At 48.8% G+C, this 19,415-nt stretch overlaps 1 protein-coding gene across 1 annotated transcript in view; it reads left to right on the top strand.

The window, feature by feature from the left end:
- adgrd2 (adhesion G protein-coupled receptor D2) overlaps positions 1 to 19,415 on the top strand; it is a gene marked incomplete at both ends in the record, with an annotated part of 84,912 nt that overhangs the window by 39,883 nt on the left and 25,614 nt on the right. The window contains 6 exons of the mRNA XM_083783549.1: positions 4,242 to 4,336; positions 10,643 to 10,972; positions 15,077 to 15,188; positions 16,800 to 16,937; positions 17,881 to 17,989; positions 18,637 to 18,742. Coding sequence (XP_083639675.1) covers positions 4,242 to 4,336; positions 10,643 to 10,972; positions 15,077 to 15,188; positions 16,800 to 16,937; positions 17,881 to 17,989; positions 18,637 to 18,742 — 890 coding nt within the window. The remainder of the gene's footprint in view (positions 1 to 4,241; positions 4,337 to 10,642; positions 10,973 to 15,076; positions 15,189 to 16,799; positions 16,938 to 17,880; positions 17,990 to 18,636; positions 18,743 to 19,415) is intronic.

A 19,415-nucleotide genomic window follows, 5' to 3' on the forward strand; every position in this document is an offset into this window, starting at 1 on the left:
CTGGGGACCAGCTGGAACCTCCTCATTTAGCTGCATGGGACCAGCTGGAACCTCCTCATTTAGCTGATGGGGACCAGCTGGAACCTCCTCATTTAGCTGCAGGGGACCAGCTGGAACCTCCTCATTTAGCTGCATGGGGACCAGCTGGAACCTCCTCATTTAGCTGGGGACCAGCTGGAACCTCCTCATTTAGCTGGAGACCAGCTGGAACCTCCTCATTTAGCTGGAGACCAGCTGGAACCTCCTCATTTAGCTGCATGGGGACCAGCTGGAACCTCCTCATTTAGCTGGGGACCAGCTGGAACCTCCTCATTTAGCTGGGGACCAGCTGGAACCTCCTCATTTAGCTGCATGGGGACCAGCTGGAACCTCCTCCAGCATTTAGCTGGGGACCAGCTGGAACCTCCTCATTTAGCAGGGGACCAGCTGGAACCTCCTCATTTAGCTGGGGACCAGCTGGAACCTCCTCATTTAGCTGCATGGGGACCAGCTGGAACCTCCTCATTTAGCTGCATGGGGACCAGCTGGAACCTCCTCATTTAGCTGGGGACCAGCTGGAACCTCCTCATTTAGCTGCATGGGGACCAGCTGGAACCTCCTCATTTAGCTGCATGGGGACCAGCTGGAACCTCCTCATTTAGCTGATGGGGACCAGCTGGAACCTCCTCATTTAGCTGCATGGGGACCAGCTGGAACCTCCTCATTTAGCTGCATGGGGACCAGCTGGAACCTCCTCATTTAGCTGGGGACCAGCTGGAACCTCCTCATTTAGCTGCATGGGGACCAGCTGGAACCTCCTCATTTAGCTGCATGGGGACCAGCTGGAACCTCCTCATTTAGCTGATGGGGACCAGCTGGAACCTCCTCATTTAGCTGATGGGGACCAGCTGGAACCTCCTCATTTAGCTGGGGACCAGCTGGAACCTCCTCATTTAGCTGCATGGGGACCAGCTGGAACCTCCTCCAGCATTTAGCTGATGGGGACCAGCTGGAACCTCCTCATTTAGCTGGGGACCAGCTGGAACCTCCTCATTTAGCTGCATGGGGACCAGCTGGAACCTCCTCATTTAGCTGCATGGGGACCAGCTGGAACCTCCTCATTTAGCTGCATGGGGACCAGCTGGAACCTCCTCATTTAGCTGCATGGGGACCAGCTGGAACCTCCTCATTTAGATGGGGACCAGCTGGAACCTCCTCATTTAGCTGCATGGGGACCAGCTGGAACCTCATTTAGCTGGAGACCAGCTGGAACCTCCTCATTTAGCTGCATGGGGACCAGCTGGAACCTCCTCATTTAGCTGGGGACCAGCTGGAACCTCCTCATTTAGCTGGAGACCAGCTGGAACCTCCTCATTTAGCTGCATGGGGACCAGCTGGAACCTCCTCATTTAGCTGGAGACCAGCTGGAACCTCCTCATTTAGCTGGAGACCAGCTGGAACCTCCTCATTTAGCTGCATGGGGACCAGCTGGAACCTCCTCATTTAGCTGGGGACCAGCTGGAACCTCCTCATTTAGCTGCATGGGGACCAGCTGGAACCTCCTCATTTAGCTGCATGGGGACCAGCTGGAACCTCCTCATTTAGCTGATGGGGACCAGCTGGAACCTCCTCATTTAGCTGCATGGGGACCAGCTGGAACCTCCTCATTTAGCTGGGGACCAGCTGGAACCTCCTCATTTAGCTGCATGGGGACCAGCTGGAACCTCCTCATTTAGCTGCATGGGGACCAGCTGGAACCTCCTCATTTAGCTGCATGGGGACCAGCTGGAACCTCCTCATTTAGCTGGGGACCAGCTGGAACCTCCTCATTTAGCTGGGGACCAGCTGGAACCTCCTCATTTAGCTGCATGGGGACCAGCTGGAACCTCCTCATTTAGCTGCATGGGGACCAGCTGGAACCTCCTCATTTAGCTGCAGGGGACCAGCTGGAACCTCCTCATTTAGCTGATGGGGACCAGCTGGAACCTCCTCATTTAGCTGATGGGGACCAGCTGGAACCTCCTCATTTAGCTGATGGGGACCAGCTGGAACCTCCTCATTTAGCTGCAGGGGACCAGCTGGAACCTCCTCATTTAGCTGCATGGGGACCAGCTGGAACCTCCTCATTTAGCTGCATGGGGACCAGCTGGAACCTCCTCATTTAGCTGGGGACCAGCTGGAACCTCCCCATTTAGCTGCATGGGGACCAGCTGGAACCTCCTCATTTAGCTGATGGGGACCAGCTGGAACCTCCTCATTTAGCTGCAGGGGACCAGCTGGAACCTCCTCATTTAGCTGGGGACCAGCTGGAACCTCCTCATTTAGCTGCAGGGGACCAGCTGGAACCTCCTCATTTAGCTGCATGGGGACCAGCTGGAACCTCCTCATTTAGCTGCATGGGGACCAGCTGGAACCTCCTCATTTAGCTGCATGGGGACCAGCTGGAACCTCCTCATTTAGCTGCATGGGGACCAGCTGGAACCTCCTCATTTAGCTTTGGGACCAGCTGGAACCTCCTCATTTAGCTTTGGGACCAGCTGGAACCTCCTCATTTAGCTTTGGGACCAGCTGGAACCTCCTCATTTAGCTTTGGGACCAGCTGGAACCTCCTCATTTAGCTTTGGGACCAGCTGGAACCTCCTCATTTAGCTTTGGGACCAGCTGGAACCTCCTCATTTAGCTGGGGACCAGCTGGAACCTCCTCATTTAGCTGGGGACCAGCTGGAACCCCCTCATTTAGCTTTGGGACCAGCTGGAACCTCCTCATTTAGCTGGGGACCAGCTGGAACCTCCTCATTTAGCTGGGGACCAGCTGGAACCTCCTCATTTAGCTTTGGGACCAGCTGGAACCTCCTCATTTAGCTGGGGACCAGCTGGAACCCCCTCATTTAGCTTTGGGACCAGCTGGAACCTCCTCATTTAGCTGGGGACCAGCTGGAACCTCCTCATTTAGCTGGGGACCAGCTGGAACCTCCTCATTTAGCTGATGGGGACCAGCTGGAACCTCCTCATTTAGCTTTGGGACCAGCTGGAACCTCCTCATTTAGCTGGGGACCAGCTGGAACCTCCTCATTTAGCTGGGGAGCAGCTGGAACCTCCTCATTTAGCTTTGGGACCAGCTGGAACCTCCTCATTTAGCTGGGGACCAGCTGGAACCTCCTCATTTAGCTGCATGGGGACCAGCTGGAACCTCCTCATTTAGCTGATGGGGACCAGCTGGAACCTCCTCATTTAGCTGATGGGGACCAGCTGGAACCCCCTCATTTAGCTGGGGACCAGCTGGAACCTCCTCATTTAGCTGGGGACCAGCTGGAACCTCCTCATTTAGCTGGGGACCAGCTGGAACCTCCTCATTTAGCTTTGGGACCAGCTGGAACCTCCTCATTTAGCTGGGGACCAGCTGGAACCTCCTCATTTAGCTGGGGAGCAGCTGGAACCTCCTCATTTAGCTTTGGGACCAGCTGGAACCTCCTCATTTAGCTGGGGACCAGCTGGAACCTCCTCATTTAGCTGCATGGGGACCAGCTGGAACCTCCTCATTTAGCTGATGGGGACCAGCTGGAACCTCCTCATTTAGCTGATGGGGACCAGCTGGAACCCCCTCATTTAGCTGGGGACCAGCTGGAACCTCCTCATTTAGCTGGGGACCAGCTGGAACCTCCTCATTTAGCTGGGGACCAGCTGGAACCTCCTCATTTAGCTGGGGACCAGCTGGAACCTCCTCATTTATCTGGGGACCAGCTGGAACCTCCTCAAGGACCACTAGTTGAAAACCTCCGACCTAAAGCATGGTGTGTAATATATATATATAATAATAATAATAATAATAGCTCAGATTTATATAGCGCTTTTCTAAATACCCAAAGCGCTTTACATGGGAACACTAGGAACAGACTTTATTAAGAAAAAAGATCAAAGCTAAAACATAACAGATACAGGGTTAAAAAGATAAAAAGGTAAACAAGGCCTCAACTGGGGAAGGCTATTCTGAAGAGGTGGGTTTTAAGTGAGGTTTTGAAAGAGAGGAGAGAGGGAGCAGCTCTGAGATGGTTGGGGAGTTCATTCCAGAGTTTGGGGGCAGAAACATAAAAGGCCCTGTCCCCCCAGGTACGGTACTTGGCCTTGCGGACCTTCAGGAGGTTAGCTTCACTGGACCTGAGGGAGCGGAATATATATATATATAGAGAGAGAGAGAGAGAGAGAGAGAGAGAGAGAGTTCCCGCATATACCATAGATGTTACAGTATGTGGTCTTTCTCATAGAGCGTTACCTCAAGATTACGGAGATATCGAAGAATCAGAGCTCTCAACCTACTGCCTTCATGGACCACCTGATGAGTCTAACCAACAACTCCAACGTAAGACAAATCAATTAACACATCCTTTCTCTTTCTTTCTTTCTTTTCTAAAGCTCTCCAAAGTTCTATATGTTCTTTATTTCCATCACACCAATAGGTGTGATGGAAATATGTTATTATAATGTATTTAAAACAATGATTGACTATGATTTTGACCTCGGCTCAGGATATTTCAAAGCAAATCCTTGGTTCCTGGACTTTAAAAGTCCAGTCATGTCAGTTTTTAGCTCAAGGTTTTGCTTTATTGTTACTTGTTGTTAATTATATATAGTGCCTTTATCCAAGGCATACTTGGATTGTGCATTACTTTCACCCATTCACACACCGATGGCGGTGGAAACCATGCAAGGCACCAACCTGCACACCGGGAGCAATTAGGGGTTCAGTGTCTTGCTCAAGGACACTTTGACACTAACTCTGGGGGAGCCCGGGGTCGAGCTGGGAACCTTGCGGTTCCCATCCGGGCACTCTACCACTCTACCCCTGAGCCACCCCTGTGTACAGGTACATAAGAGTGAAACTTATTTTGGTTTGGCAAAAAAAGAGTAAACAAGGAATAAAAAAGTATCATCATGCATGTACCGTACATGTACATGTGTTTTCCTTGTAGTAGCAAAGGTAGGTGAACTTTGTGTGAACATCTTCACAGTAGTTTTTTCCTTTGCCCTGGCTCGCTCTGGTTCTTAGCAATTCCTTCACGTATCAGATTGTTGTGGGGAATGAATCTGATCTGTTGCTTTTTTGTCTATTGTCTATTGTCCAGTAGCTTTAAGTAGTGCGAGACCGTTTTCCATGCGGCAGCATAATCTCAAGCAGTCTGCGGTTACTTGGGATGGCTTGAATCCTTCATTTTATTCCTTCTAATTAATGAATTACACTGCAAAAAAAGGGAAAGCCAATATAACTGGTGTGATACAGTATTAGCACTGTGAAAGTCACGGTCTCCTGGCTGGTTGTATGAATGTGGCATATATATATGAATAGGCCTTGATGGGTGGTCTACGGTCTAGTCTCTGTGGATGTGCTGCTCAGCCTTGATGGGTGGTCCAGTCTCTGTGGATGTGCTGCTCAGCCTTCCAGAGGCAGGGTGAAGGTCTCCCCATATGAATGTTTTTAGGTAGCACTGGCCTCTAGATCAGCCAAAACAAACATGATGAGGCGCATCATCATGTTCACAGGTCAGGACCGCCCATGCCTGAGCTAACGTGTTAGGTTTCTGGTCTAGAGGGGGCGGGTCGCGGCTGAGATTTGCGCACGCCCTGATTGGATCTCATCGATCTGTCCGTCACCCCCGGCCCCTCCTCTTCTCCCTTCTAGTGCAGCGCTACGTCACATAATTTGGAGCGACGCCCACCCGGAAGGGTTGACTCCCACTTTTTAGACCAGAGCGGCCAATGCGTTCCTCCAGGCTTTACATTTTTGCACCAACAAAAATGAAAGCCTGGTACCGAGGCTAGGACCGCCCATGCCTGCCACCAGTCAAACACTCACAGGCTGTTCAATTTGACCCATGGCTGCAAAGCATTTTTTCTACCCTCGTACCAACGACTGTGACCGGGTATCCAGGCATTAAGTACTTCACAACAGGTATTGAATTTGCACCAAAAATGTGGCTTTCACCCTGAAGTCAGGCAGGGGCGTTTTCACCCTGAAGTCAGGCAGGGGCGTTTTCACCCTGAAGTCAGGCAGGGGCGTTTTCACCCTGAAGTCAGGCAGGGGCGTTTTCACCCTGAAGTCAGGCACAGGGGCGTTTTCACCCTGAAGTCAGGCAGGGGCGTTTTCACCCTGAAGTCAGGCAGGGGCGTTTTCACCCTGAAGTCAGGCAGGGGCGTTTTCACCCTGAAGTCAGGCAGGGGCGTTTTCACCCTGAAGTCAGGCACAGGGGCGTTTTCACCCTGAAGTCAGGCACAGGGGCGTTTTCACCCTGAAGTCAGGCAGGGGCGTTTTCACCCTGAAGTCAGGCAGGGGCTTTTTCACCCTGAAGTCAGGCAGGGGCGTTTTCACCCTGAAGTCAGGCAGGGGCGTTTTCAGCCTGAAGTCAGGCAGGGGCGTTTTCAGCCTGAAGTCAGGCAGGGGCTTTTTCACCCTGAAGTCAGGCAGGGGCGTTTTCAGCCTGAAGTCAGGCAGGGGCGTTTTCAGCCTGAAGTCAGGCAGGGGCGTTTTCAGCCTGAAGTCAGGCAGGGGCGTTTTCACCCTGAAGTCAGCCCAGGGGCGTTTTCACCCTGAAGTCAGGCAGGGGCTTTTTCACCCTGAAGTCAGGCAGGGGCTTTTTCACCCTGAAGTCAGGCACAGGGGCGTTTTCACCCTGAAGTCAGGCAGGGGCGTTTTCACCCTGAAGTCAGGCACAGGGGCGTTTTCACCCTGAAGTCAGGCAGGGGCGTTTTCACCCTGAAGTCAGGCAGGGGCGTTTTCACCCTGAAGTCAGGCAGGGGCGTTTTCACCCTGAAGTCAGGCAGGGGCGTTTTCACCCTGAAGTCAGCCCAGGGGCGTTTTCACCCTGAAGTCAGGCAGGGGCTTTTTCACCCTGAAGTCAGGCAGGGGCCTTTTCACCCTGAAGTCAGGCAGGGGCGTTTTCACCCTGAAGTCAGGCAGGGGCTTTTTCACCCTGAAGTCAGGCACAGGGGCTTTTTCACCCTGAAGTCAGGCACAGGGGCGTTTTCACCCTGAAGTCAGGCACAGGGGCGTTTTCACCCTGAAGTCAGGCACAGGGGCGTTTTCACCCTGAAGTCAGGCAGGGGCGTTTTCACCCTGAAGTCAGGCAGGGGCGTTTTCACCCTGAAGTCAGGCAGGGGCGCTTTCACCCTGAAGTCAGGCAGGGGCGCTTTCACCCTAAAGTCAGGCAGGGGCGTTTTCACCCTGAAGTCAGGCAGGGGCGTTTTCACCCTGAAGTCAGGCAGGGGCGTTTTCACCCTGAAGTCAGGCAGGGGCGTTTTCACCCTGAAGTCAGGCAGGGGCGTTTTCACCCTGAAGTCAGGCAGGGGCGTTTTCACCCTGAAGTCAGGCAGGGGCGTTTTCACCCTGAAGTCATGCAGGGGCGTTTTCACCCTGAAGTCAGGCAGGGGCGTTTTCACCCTAAAGTCAGGCAGGGGCGTTTTCACCCTGAAGTCAGGCAGGGGCGTTTTCACCCTGAAGTCAGGCAGGGGCGTTTTCACCCTGAAGTCAGGCAGGGGCGTTTTCACCCTGAAGTCAGGCAGGGGCGTTTTCACCCTGAAGTCAGGCAGGGGCGTTTTCACCCTGAAGTCAGGCAGGGGCGTTTTCACCCTGAAGTCAGGCAGGGGCGTTTTCACCCTGAAGTCAGGCAGGGGCGTTTTCACCCTGAAGTCAGGCAGGGGCGTTTTCACCCTGAAGTCAGGCAGGGGCGTTTTCACCCTGAAGTCAGGCAGGGGCGTTTTCACCCTGAAGTCAGGCGGGGGCGTTTTCACCCTGAAGTCAGGCAGGGGCGTTTTCACCCTGAAGTCAGGCAGGGGCGTTTTCACCCTGAAGTCAGGCACAGGGGCGTTTTCACCCTGAAGTCAGGCAGGGGCGTTTTCACCCTGAAGTCAGGCAGGGGCGTTTTCACCCTGAAGTCAGGCAGGGGCGTTTTCACCCTGAAGTCAGGCAGGGGCGTTTTCACCCTGAAGTCAGGCAGGGGCGTTTTCACCCTAAAGTCAGGCAGGGGCGTTTTCACCCTAAAGTCAGGCAGGGGCGTTTTCACCCTGAAGTCAGGCACAGGGGCGTTTTCACCCTGAAGTCAGGCAGGGGCTTTTTCACCCTGAAGTCAGGCAGGGGGCGTTTTCACCCTGAAGTCAGGCAGGGGCGTTTTCACCCTGAAGTCAGGCAGGGGCGTTTTCACCCTAAAGTCAGGCAGGGGCGTTTTCACCCTAAAGTCAGGCAGGGGCGTTTTCACCCTAAAGTCAGGCAGGGGCGTTTTCACCCTGAAGTCAGGCACAGGGGCGTTTTCACCCTGAAGTCAGGCAGGGGCTTTTTCACCCTGAAGTCAGGCAGGGGCTTTTTCACCCTGAAGTCAGACAGGGGCGTTTTCACCCTGAAGTCAGGCAGGGGCGTTTTCACCCTGAAGTCAGGCAGGGGCGTTTTCACCCTGAAGTCAGGCAGGGGCGTTTTCACCCTGAAGTCAGGCAGGGGCGTTTTCACCCTGAAGTCAGGCAGGGGCGTTTTCACCCTGAAGTCAGGCAGGGGCTTTTTCACCCTGAAGTCAGACAGGGGCGTTTTCACCCTGAAGTCAGGCAGGGGCTGAGAGTGTTAGAGATGGAGGCAGGGGCTGAAATCCCGTCATGCTGAAATGCATGACGTACCTGTCCCGTACCTGTGTCTACTTCTCACGATGCTTTGTGGGCTCAAATTAGTCCACTAAATAGGGTCACTTCGAACACCACTATGAAATGGCGTAACGCGTAATCATTCACTATACAGAGCGAGTAGGGAGTGATTTGGGACACAAGTTGATCATGTCAACTTATTGACCACACCCAGGCGCTCACATCATCAGCGAGTAGTTCACCCCAAAACATACTTATGTTCTATCAAGTGTTGTTTTTGGCAACACATTTTGATTTTAGATTTGGTCTTTTGAAAAGTTTTCATTCAGTTTTAGTCACATTTTAAGTCAACTGGAATGTGTTAGTCTAGTTTCAGTCGACTAAATGTCATGAGATTTTAGTCGACTAAATCTACAGTTGATTTAGTCGAACAAAATGTGTTTGATACCGTCGTAATGCCAATCTACAAGCTCACAACGCGTCGCAGTGCGACGCGTTGTGAGCTTGTAGATCTATTTTCAGCATGCAACCAAGTGTAAAATGACTTATACTGGATCTCTTGTCCACTAGTCCCTTCCTAACATTTTAGTCTAGTTTTTATTTGTTGACGAAATCGTCCGTATATTTAGTCTTAGTTTTAGTCATCATAGTTTAGTTGTCATGTAGTTTCCATTTAGTTTTCGTCAGTGAAAAAAGGTAGTCGACGAACATTTTTCGTCTTAGTTTTAGTCAACGAAAACAACACTGGATCTATCAATTACACAAGCCTTGAATTCATGGAGCCTAAGCCAATCATTTGATGACCGGCAGAGGTTCCGGTAGGATTTACTAAAAATCATTAACATGGTGAATCACATCTTGATGACATTATCAAGATGTGATTCACCATGTTAATGATTTCTTTCAGACCTCCAGTTCTATAGGACACACAGAATGGGGGGACTTTTTTTTAATTATTTCCACACACAACAGCTCTAAGGTATATTAATGACATAGTAAAATGTTGAACATGAGTGGAATGCCCCTTTAACCCATTCTGGTGTTAGCGTCATGTTATGCTTTAGCTATTGAAAAATAGCAGATCTACAAGCTCATATCGCGCCACCGAGTGGCGCGCTACGAGCTTGTAGGTCTGCTATTTTTGAAAAATGGAAGAACGACTGACATTTTTTTAATCTGATCTCAGGTCAGAATGGGTTAATCAGACCAGTGTGTGTCCAGTGGAAACCTCGTATGAATCTGATCTCAGGTCAGAATGGGTTTTAACCCTGTAACACCCGGATTAATTTCTACTTGCAAAAAAGAGATTTCAACCTTACTACTACTTTGTACTACTAGGACTCATCAGAGGTTTGCCTGATGGGTGGTGATCCACCTGAACTGAAGCAGTTGTTGTATGATAGGGGAGGGGTTAGTTAGTCACTATCACTACTTTGTTCATTGGCACGTTTTGAATGTTTGAAGGTTTCAGCCTCCAGGAAGAAACCCTAAATACAAAGGGAAGACATCATTGCACATGAACAACCACACCAACGGGTCTCATGAAGTAGCCTACTGTCACCTCATAAACACATGGAAAACTGGGAAAAAATGCAAAAATCATGGCACTCCATCTTTAATAGATTGTTACAGGTTCAACCCAACCGAATAATTAACAGCATTTAATAATAATAATAACCGTGTAAAATTGCTTCTCCGTTGATTATACTACTAGTAAAGGAACTTGAATTTCCGCACTCATGCAAAAAAATGCATGTGTTGCTGCTGTTTAGTTTCTGTGTTCAGGAAGTGAATGTGATATTGTTTATTGATGTTTTTTGGTGTCTTATAGTCCCATAAGGGATGAGTATTCATGACAAGACACGAAAATAATTAATTCATTGTTAATAAGTGTGTGTGTGTGTGTGTGTGTGTGTGTGTGTGTGTGTGTGTGTGTCTGTGTGTCTGTGTGTCTGTGTGTCTGTGCGTGCGTGCTCGCCTGCGTGCGTGCGACACTGTGCGTGTGTGTGTGTGCGTGCAACGCTGTGCGTGCATGTTTCTCCCATCCCAGGCGATAGACGGCGCGCTCATGGGGGAAACGTCGACACTGAGCCTGGGTGGCATGTGTCATCTGCTGGACATGTCCAGGCAGGCCCTGGAGGACATCACCGCCCAGGCCGAGGGAGAGGGGGGCGGCGGCGGGCTGCAGCCGGCCGACATGCTGTCCCTCGTCCAGCTGCTGTCCTTGGCCGCGGACCTGCCTTCCGGAGGAGGAGGAGGAGGAGGAGGAGGAGGGGTCAATGACAGCAGCAACGCGGAGGAGCTCAGCCGGCACTTTGTCAGCCTGGCGGACGGCATCATCAGCCAGGACAACGCCCCCAGGTGGCAGGCCATCAAAGAGGTATAGGTTGTTTTTTTATTAACCCATTCTGAACGGGAACCCATTTTGGTGTTATAGCATCATGTCGTGCTTTAGCTATTTAAAAATAGCAGATCTACAAGCTCATATCGCGCCACCGAGTGGCGCGATACGAGCTTGTAGGTCTGCTATTTTTGAACAATCGAAGAACGACTGACATTTTTAGAACCTGATCTCAGTTCAGAATGGGTTATTCAGACCAGTGTGTACTGTCCAGTGGAAACCTCGTATGAATCTGATCTCAGGTGGCTTTGTGTGTGCCTGGCTGGGCGGCTGGCTGGCTGGCTGGGTGGCTACCTGTGTCTGAGCACGGAAATAGAAATTTGCGCAGCAAAGGTCGTCTGGATCGGGAGTCGAACACGCGACATGCTTGGATTACCAGCCTAGTATAGGTGCCCGGACCGCTGGGCCGGGCCGGGCCGGGCCGGGCCGAGGTATGTTATTATTATCCACCAGTGTGGCGGAAAGTGGGCTACATTTACTCGATTAGGCCGATTCTTTAAATACGATAAATCGGATCATGAAAAATGGGTATTGGCAGTCTGGCAGATATAACAGTCCAAAAACATTCAGAACTGTGCATTCTGCATAATGAGTACTAGCTACTTTTAAGTACATGTTGATGCTACTACTGTACCTATACATACTTTTGAATGTTTTTACATTGTGGTATTTTTACATTTACTTTAAATGTACGATTTGTCACACACGTTACCGCAGTGAAATTTGTTCTCCGCGTTTTGACATCATCTCTTGGAGCGGTGAGCCGCAGCCGTGCCGCGCTCGGGAATCATTTTGGTTTGTTGATTTGACCCCCCCCCCCCCTCAATCCAACCCAAGCAGGGAAGGCATTGGCCCTTTCTGAAACCAGTCCCTTGACTTGAAGTGCTCTCGGGAGGTTCCCTCGTCAGGAAGTGCCCCTCCAGCTGAATCACGTTCCCTTGATTAGGGTGCTGGGTATAAAAATAAGTTTGGAAATACACTCGCCCTCCTAGTGCAGAAACAGGAAACAGACACCATTCGTTGCCATGGTTACCATCATCAAATTGTGTTACCTGTTATTTTGTTTGTACAGTTATATTGCATTGCATCGTGTATGTTTGTGTGACATGTGGATTTCATTAATATGGAAAAAGGAAATACAGCGTGACTGTCCAAAATGACATGTCATATATATCTATGGTGTTTATAAATCATTGTTAAAAGTTGTTTTATTTGTGTGGTTTCATTTATAGTTTTTCACGGTGGGGTAAATAAAGAGCCCTTGTGAACATCAGTTGGAGCGTTGCCTATTCTGCATCAGATGAAGATTGTTTAGGAGGAGTTTATTTATCAATTATTTGTGGTGGTACTTACATTTGTAGGTCGCGGTTTCCATGCGGACAGAGAGCAGGGCTGCACATAGCAATCGAGTCTAGATCGGCACAGACTCGCTCTTGAGGGCTTTATATAAGCCACTTACACTCAAAGCTGCTTGGTTTCGGACGACACTTAATATGGCGCAGCCTCGCGTGAACGCGCATATCGAGGGCAAGTGTGTAGGGCGAGTGGCGAGGAGCTGGTTTCAAAAAGGGGGATTGGGTCCCATTTTCACAGTCTTTGGTATGACCCGGCCGGAGATCGAACCCCCGACCTCCCAGTTTCAAGGCGGACACTCTAACCACAAGGCCACTGTCTGGTTAAGTGCAAAATCAGAGTAGGCTACTAGTTATTTCACCACCGGTATCCACACTGCAGTGAGATTCAGAGTAGGTTGTCCTTTCAGGTTCGAGCCACTAGAGGTCAGTAGGGTTACATGCATATACATGTTTTTTTTTTTTTTACATCACTGTCTTTCTCCAGACCCCAGGGGTCCTTGAGGGAGTTCCAGGGGGTCCCCAGCTAAATGATAGCTTGGAACCAAATGGACCCTTAACTCTGAGAGTGTACACATCAAACCATTCCATTTGTACACTCTCAGAGTTAAATTAACAGTGATTTTACTAAATAAATTGTGGTCCCAGAGATAGAAATGCCATTAAATGGGTGTCCGTGGAATAATGCATGTCACTCCTGATGGAGGGGAAAGGAACTGGTTGGAATAACGTGTTCCTTCCACGCGCTACGTCCAACCAGGGAAACTCCCCCCTGTCAGGTGTAAAGGAGCAACTTGGACACTCAGGCATGAAGGAAGCATGAGTTCAAGTCCGTTGCTCTCCCCTTGTCCCCCATATATGGGGACTAGGTTGGTCTCCCCTTGTCCCCCATATATGGGGACTAGGTTGGTCTCCCCTTGTCCCCCATATATGGGGACTAGGTTGCTCTCCCCTTGTCCTCCATATATGGGGACTAGGTTGGTCTCCCCTTGTCCCCCATATATGGGGACTAGGTTGGTGGAGGGTGTGTAGAGCCCAGGATCACATTAGATGATTGACACAGGGGTGAAAAATGGGTTACAAAATTGTGGGATAAAAAAATATATAAAAAAATAATAATAATGCATGTCAAACTGCGGATCCTTTGAAATTAAAATGGTAGAGAATCGGAATCAGGTAGAGAAAGCCATAAAAATGGGGGGGTCCCTGGCGTATGTTTTCAAATGGGGGTCTGCGGGCTAATTATTGTCAATTTGAGGGTCCTTGACATGAAAAGGTTTGGGAACCCCTGGTTTAATACACATTCAAACTAACATATATTTCACCAGCCCCTGTAAACTCCAGCAAATGCCTGCATGGCTAAAGTGATGCATCGAAACATTTCATTTTCACATGCAGTGCATGCATACTGTATATGGCACTAAAATAATAAATACACGTCGGAAAAAAGTACTCCTGCAGGCCTGCTATTGGTTCACAATTGGTATAGATTGCGTCCATTCGCAAGCCTCTTAACCCATTCTGAACGGGCAGCCATTTTGGTGTCAGCATCATGTTATGCTTTATCTATTGAAAAACAGCAGATCTACAAGCTCATATCGCGCCACCGAGTGGCGCGATACGAGCTTGTAGGTCTGCTATTTTTTGAAAAATCGAAGAGCGACTGACATTTTTAGAATCTGATCTCAGGTCAGAATGGGGTTAATCAGACCAGTGTGTGTCCAGTGGAAACCTCGTATGAATCTGATCTCAGGTCAGAATGCGTTAATACGGCAACTCTTTTCAAATACAGTACAACTAAAAGACAAATCTATATATAAAAAAAAAATTATGGATCCGTGATCGATATTACTGTTACTTATATGGCCAAGTGCTCTGCTTATAATTATGGTCTCCTCTATCAGCGTTCACCTCTAGCCAATACTCCCCCCCCCCCCCCCCTCCCCACCCCCCCCCCCCCCCCAAGGACTTTCAGAGCTCCAAGGCCACCTTTGCCCAGACTGAAAGGATAAGAACACTGAAACACTGTGGTTCATACACACTCTGTCTGTCTGTCTGTCTGTCTGTCTGTCTGTCTGTCTGTCTGTCTGTCTGTCTGTCTGTCTGTCTCTGTCTCTGTCTCTGTCTCTGTCTCTGTCTCTGTCTCTGTCTCTGTCTCTGTCTCTGTCTCTGTCTCTGTCTCTGTCTCTGTCTCTGTCTCTGTCTCTCTCTCTCTCTCTCTCTCTCTCCTCTCTCTCTCTCTCTCTCTCTCCCCCCCACACACACACTCTCTCTCTCTCTCTCTGTCTGTGTCTGTGTCGCTCTCTCTCGCAGAGTACCTTCTGTGCAAGGGCTGAGCTCTTAGGTGAGGTGTATTGAATTGGTGAAGGGGGGAGTTCAAAATAGACAAGGGCTAAAAAAAATCAATGATTGTGCCACACATTATAGGCCCTCTTCATTGAAATGGCGCGTGCGTGCGTGCGTGCGTGCGTGCGTGCGTGCGTGCGTGAGCGAGCGCACCCTCTCCAGCCAAACTGTTGTCGCCTGTCGCAGGCCGTACGTACAACAACAAAAATGTCCATTGAAAGCGGCTGCCGATTGTGCCTCATCGTTTTGAAAGGCCGTAATGAAATAAAGCTCTCCCATCCATCCATCCATCCGTCCATCCATCTCTCGTAGCTGCATTCTTTCGAGGAGGAGGGTTGAGTGCGTCGTGCAGCCTGTGACCGCTGCGCTGCTCTGTGTGTTTCAGGTGGTCAGCGGGCCCATGGACGTGGTCAAGAGCATTGACCGCATGGTCGCCAGCCTGATGCCTCAGCTGATGGCGCGGGACGACAGCCTGCTCATTCACACGCCCAACATCAGTGAGTTAAGACGGTGTCCGTGCGGCGCGTGAACACGAATGCACGCACGCACACACACACACATTCTCTATTTGCTTTCACATTTAACAAGAAATTCTTGAACACAAACATTTAGTAGCTTTACAATTGCTTTAGGTTACAGAGCACGGATACAGGAAGCATACGCACGCTCGCACGCACTCATGCACGCACAGCCAAACACACACACAAACACCCTGTTTCTGGTCACACTGAATACGACGACGCCTTACCTCACAAGAAGATTTAGCTGCATGCGAGACATGATTAGATTTACCTGTAACAATTTGTACATCCACAACTACATTCCAAATGACTTCCCAAAGCAATAGAAAGAACCCCAAAGCCCTTACGGAGCGTTTTGGAAAAGCTTATACCACCTTATAAGCACCATGAGATCAGAAACCAGGACCTTTCAGAAATCGGCATATCAGGTTGATGATATTAATTTGAAAATATTGTTCAGGTGTCATGCGATGAGTAACTTATTGTGATACGTTGTATGTAACCTTACTGTTCACATCAACACATTAAGTTATAGGCTAAATAAAATAAATATAGGTCACCAGTGTTAAGTTATAGGCTAAATAAAATAAATATAGGTCACCAGTGTTAAAGAATAACAGCAGTTATTTATCATGAAATGTTCATGTATGATACCTACTTAATTGTGACTTTCCTTTGATGATTATTGTGATGGTTTAGGAGGCTTTATGAGCCAAGGGAAATATTTAGCCTATATCTAAAATATGAAAGCATCATGATATAATAACGTACTGCATTCACATTGCATTATATGGTGATATTTTGTGAGCTTCAGCTATTAGAGTTAGGCCTTTGATGTGCTTGCTTATGATGCCGTATTCCTGTATGTCCAACCGTCATGCTAACCAATTTGTGTGGTTGAGTTTGTTAATACAATTGAATTAGTGCATCATCAGTGGTTCACATTTCAACCCTGTTGCAGTGTTGATTTTGACATCAAATTTTGATTTTAGTTTTAGTCATTAAGTCTCTTGAATAGTTTCGGTGACATTTTTGTCACCTAGAATGTTTTAGTGTTATATCATAAGATTTTAGTCAGCTAAATCTACAGTTGATTTAGTCGACTAAAGTGTATCTTGGCGGGCCTTAATGCCGTCCTAATGACTGATTTTATACTTGCTGAAAATAGCTGACCTACAAGCTCACAACACGTCACAGCGCGATGCGTTGTTTGCCATATCTCTGCCGTCGGGAGGAAACCTCATAACTTCAAAATGTAGATTTTTCAGGAAATAAAAAATGTACATTTTTCAGGAAATTAAAAAAAACTTATATTTTTAAAACAAAGCAATACAGCCTCATCAAAGTTGGTGTTGTAACTTTATATATTGTCAATTACTCCCATGAGAGGGGGAGAGGTGGTGGTGGAGTTAGTTCCTTTAGCAGACATTTTGAGGGTCCAATGGAGTTGAGAGGTTTTGTCTAAAGCACTTTTTACATAAAGGGTGTTCAATAGCACTGATTTATGCAAAAAATAAAAACCCGAAATCAACACTGTTATTATGTTAAATAAAGTGTCACCTGAGCTCACGTGCCCTTGTCATTCAGAGTTGGAGGTCCGGCAGAAGACTCTGGAGGAAGGGTCCCGGGGTTCGACCTTCTGCGGTCCAGAGGTGGAGAGAGAGAGCACCAGCCTGGACTGCATCTCCGTGCCCGCTCAGATGATTCACAACCTCCATACCAACGGTACGGTGCAGCTCGCCATTAAGACCGCCATGTGTTCTGCAAAAAAAAACACTTATCAATCCCTCCACTGATGAGGTTTCTTGCGCTACAAACACTTATTAACCTCTATCTTACAGATGATGCACACCGCTGCACCCAGTGCACTAACGACAATCCTGAGCGATTGAATGAATGTGTGGCATGTCTATTTCACCCACTTACACTCCCCAAGGTCTCCCATTGAAGTGCATGATGGAGGCATATTGTTGTTGGGGTTATTTCTCTTCTTTTTAACCCATTCTGAACGGGCACCCATTTTGGTGTCAGCATCATGTTATGCTTTAGCTATTTAAAAATAGCAGATCTACAAGCTCATATCGCGTCACCGAGTGGCGCGATATGAGCTTGTAGGTCTGCTATTTTTGAAAAATCGAAGAGCGACTGACATTTTTAGAATCTGATCTCAGGTCAGAATGGGTTCATCAGACCAGTGTGTGTCCGGCGGAAACCTCATGAATCTGATCTCAGGTCAGAATGGGTTAAAACACAACTATTCACACTGGGTGCTTGTCACCGCTAATATGACTAACATTCTGAATTCAACTATTCTTCTACTCACTCAGTGCTGTTTTCCACGCGGCTTTCCGGCTGCTATAGTTACACAACCACTCACGCAAACCGTTCATTGTTGTTGTTATTCGTTGACCCCCCATGCAGTTCATTGTTGTTGTTATTCGTTGACCCCCATGCAGTTCATTGTTGTTGTTGTTCGTTGACCCCCCCATGCAGTTCATTGTTGTTGTTATTCGTTGACCCCCATGCAGTTCATTGTTGTTGTTGTTATTCGTTGACCCCCATGCAGTTCATTGTTGTTGTTGTTCGTTGACCCCCATGCAGTTCATTGTTGTTGTTCGTTGACCCCCATGCAGTTCATTGTTGTTGTTGTTTGTTGACCCCCATGCAGGCTTCCGTAAGCTCACGGTGATCAACACGTGGTACGGGTCACTACGTCCGCTCTTCAACTCCGAGGAGAACATCACCATGTTTCCTATCGTCACCGATGGCAGTCAAAGGTAGGCGTTAATAATAATAACCACCAGAGATGGGGGTATGGTGGAGCTGTCGCCTCACAGCTAGAAGGTCCTGGGTTCGATTCCCGCTGGGGACGCTGTGGGCGCTGGGGGCGTGCTCTCTCCTCCACGTCATCAGTGCCCATACCCGAAGGCGAGGTTGGCGAAAGGGCCTTTCTGTGTGGAGTTTGCATGTTCTCCCTGTGTCCCCTAGGGTAGGTACCCTCACAAAAAACATGCAGTACATGTCTCCTGGTCTCTAAACTGCCTCCCCCTGGCCAGCCGGGGCGCCTGATGGAGGGGAAAGGAACTGGTCGGAATAACGTGTTCCTTCCACGCGCTACGTCCGGCCGGGGAACCTCTCCCCTGTCAGGTGAAAAGAAGCAGCTTGGACTCCTCATGCATAGAAGGAAGCATGAGGTCAGTCCCCGCTGCCCTCCTCAGGTTAGCATTCAGGAAAATCTCCTGAACTTGAACGCAGCATTTTGTCTCTAAATCCATGTCATTGCACCGCATCTCCACTAGCTATAAAGACTGCTGGGTTGCGCCCCGAAAATAGCAGATCTACAAGCTCCCAACGCGGCGCAGTTGCTATTTTCGCTTATTCTTGTCCAAAAGTGCACCCTCTCACGGCCTTTGTGTTGAACCAGGTACCTGGGCACTGTTCTGGGCTCCTCCGTCATCAGCACCACAGTTCTGGGGGACGATCAGCCCATCAGCATGGCTGTACACTTCCAGCTCAAACACAAGCCTCAGGTTGGTAAATGTAGTAACAATTTACACATAATATACATTTATACCTTTTTTTGATTCTTTATAAATTCCACAGGAAATGCTTTATTTTTTTTCTCCCTTTTCTGTATTATTTCAATTCTTATTTCAAAGCACTTTGTAACCAAGTTTCTAAAGATATTTGTACTTATAGTTAGTACGTATAGTTAATTATATTTAAAACAGTTTGACTGTTTTACACGCGTAACCCGCATTTTAATCAACCCCCCTTCACTGCCGAGATTGTTGTATTACCTTTAGAGCATACGCTGAATTATTTGGGCTTTTAATCCGTGAAAATCGAGCGAAAAAAGCTTCCTCTGTTTGTTATGAACGACCGCACCACCCGCCATCTTGGTACACCCGGAAGACGCAGCACAGGACCCTCCTCCATGAGGTGTTGAACCCCATTCGTTTGCATTGGCCTCAATTTCCCAGAAGCCCTAGCAGCCCACAGCATGTGACGATTTCCGGTTTCGTCATCAAAACAAATGCATCTAGTCTCTATCTCCGCGACGAAGACGGAGTTTCTTTTTATTTATTACATTACGGCGGATTAAACACATAAAACAAAAGGCGGGTCTGTCGTGTATGGCAGCGACAATAACCTGGAGTAATCCATTCCCGGCACGGAAACTGTTTAATATGAATCTAAAAT

This window comes from Protomyctophum parallelum, assembly GCF_964188405.1.
Source record: "Protomyctophum parallelum genome assembly, chromosome: 15".
NCBI classification, from domain to species: domain Eukaryota; kingdom Metazoa; phylum Chordata; class Actinopteri; order Myctophiformes; family Myctophidae; genus Protomyctophum; species Protomyctophum parallelum.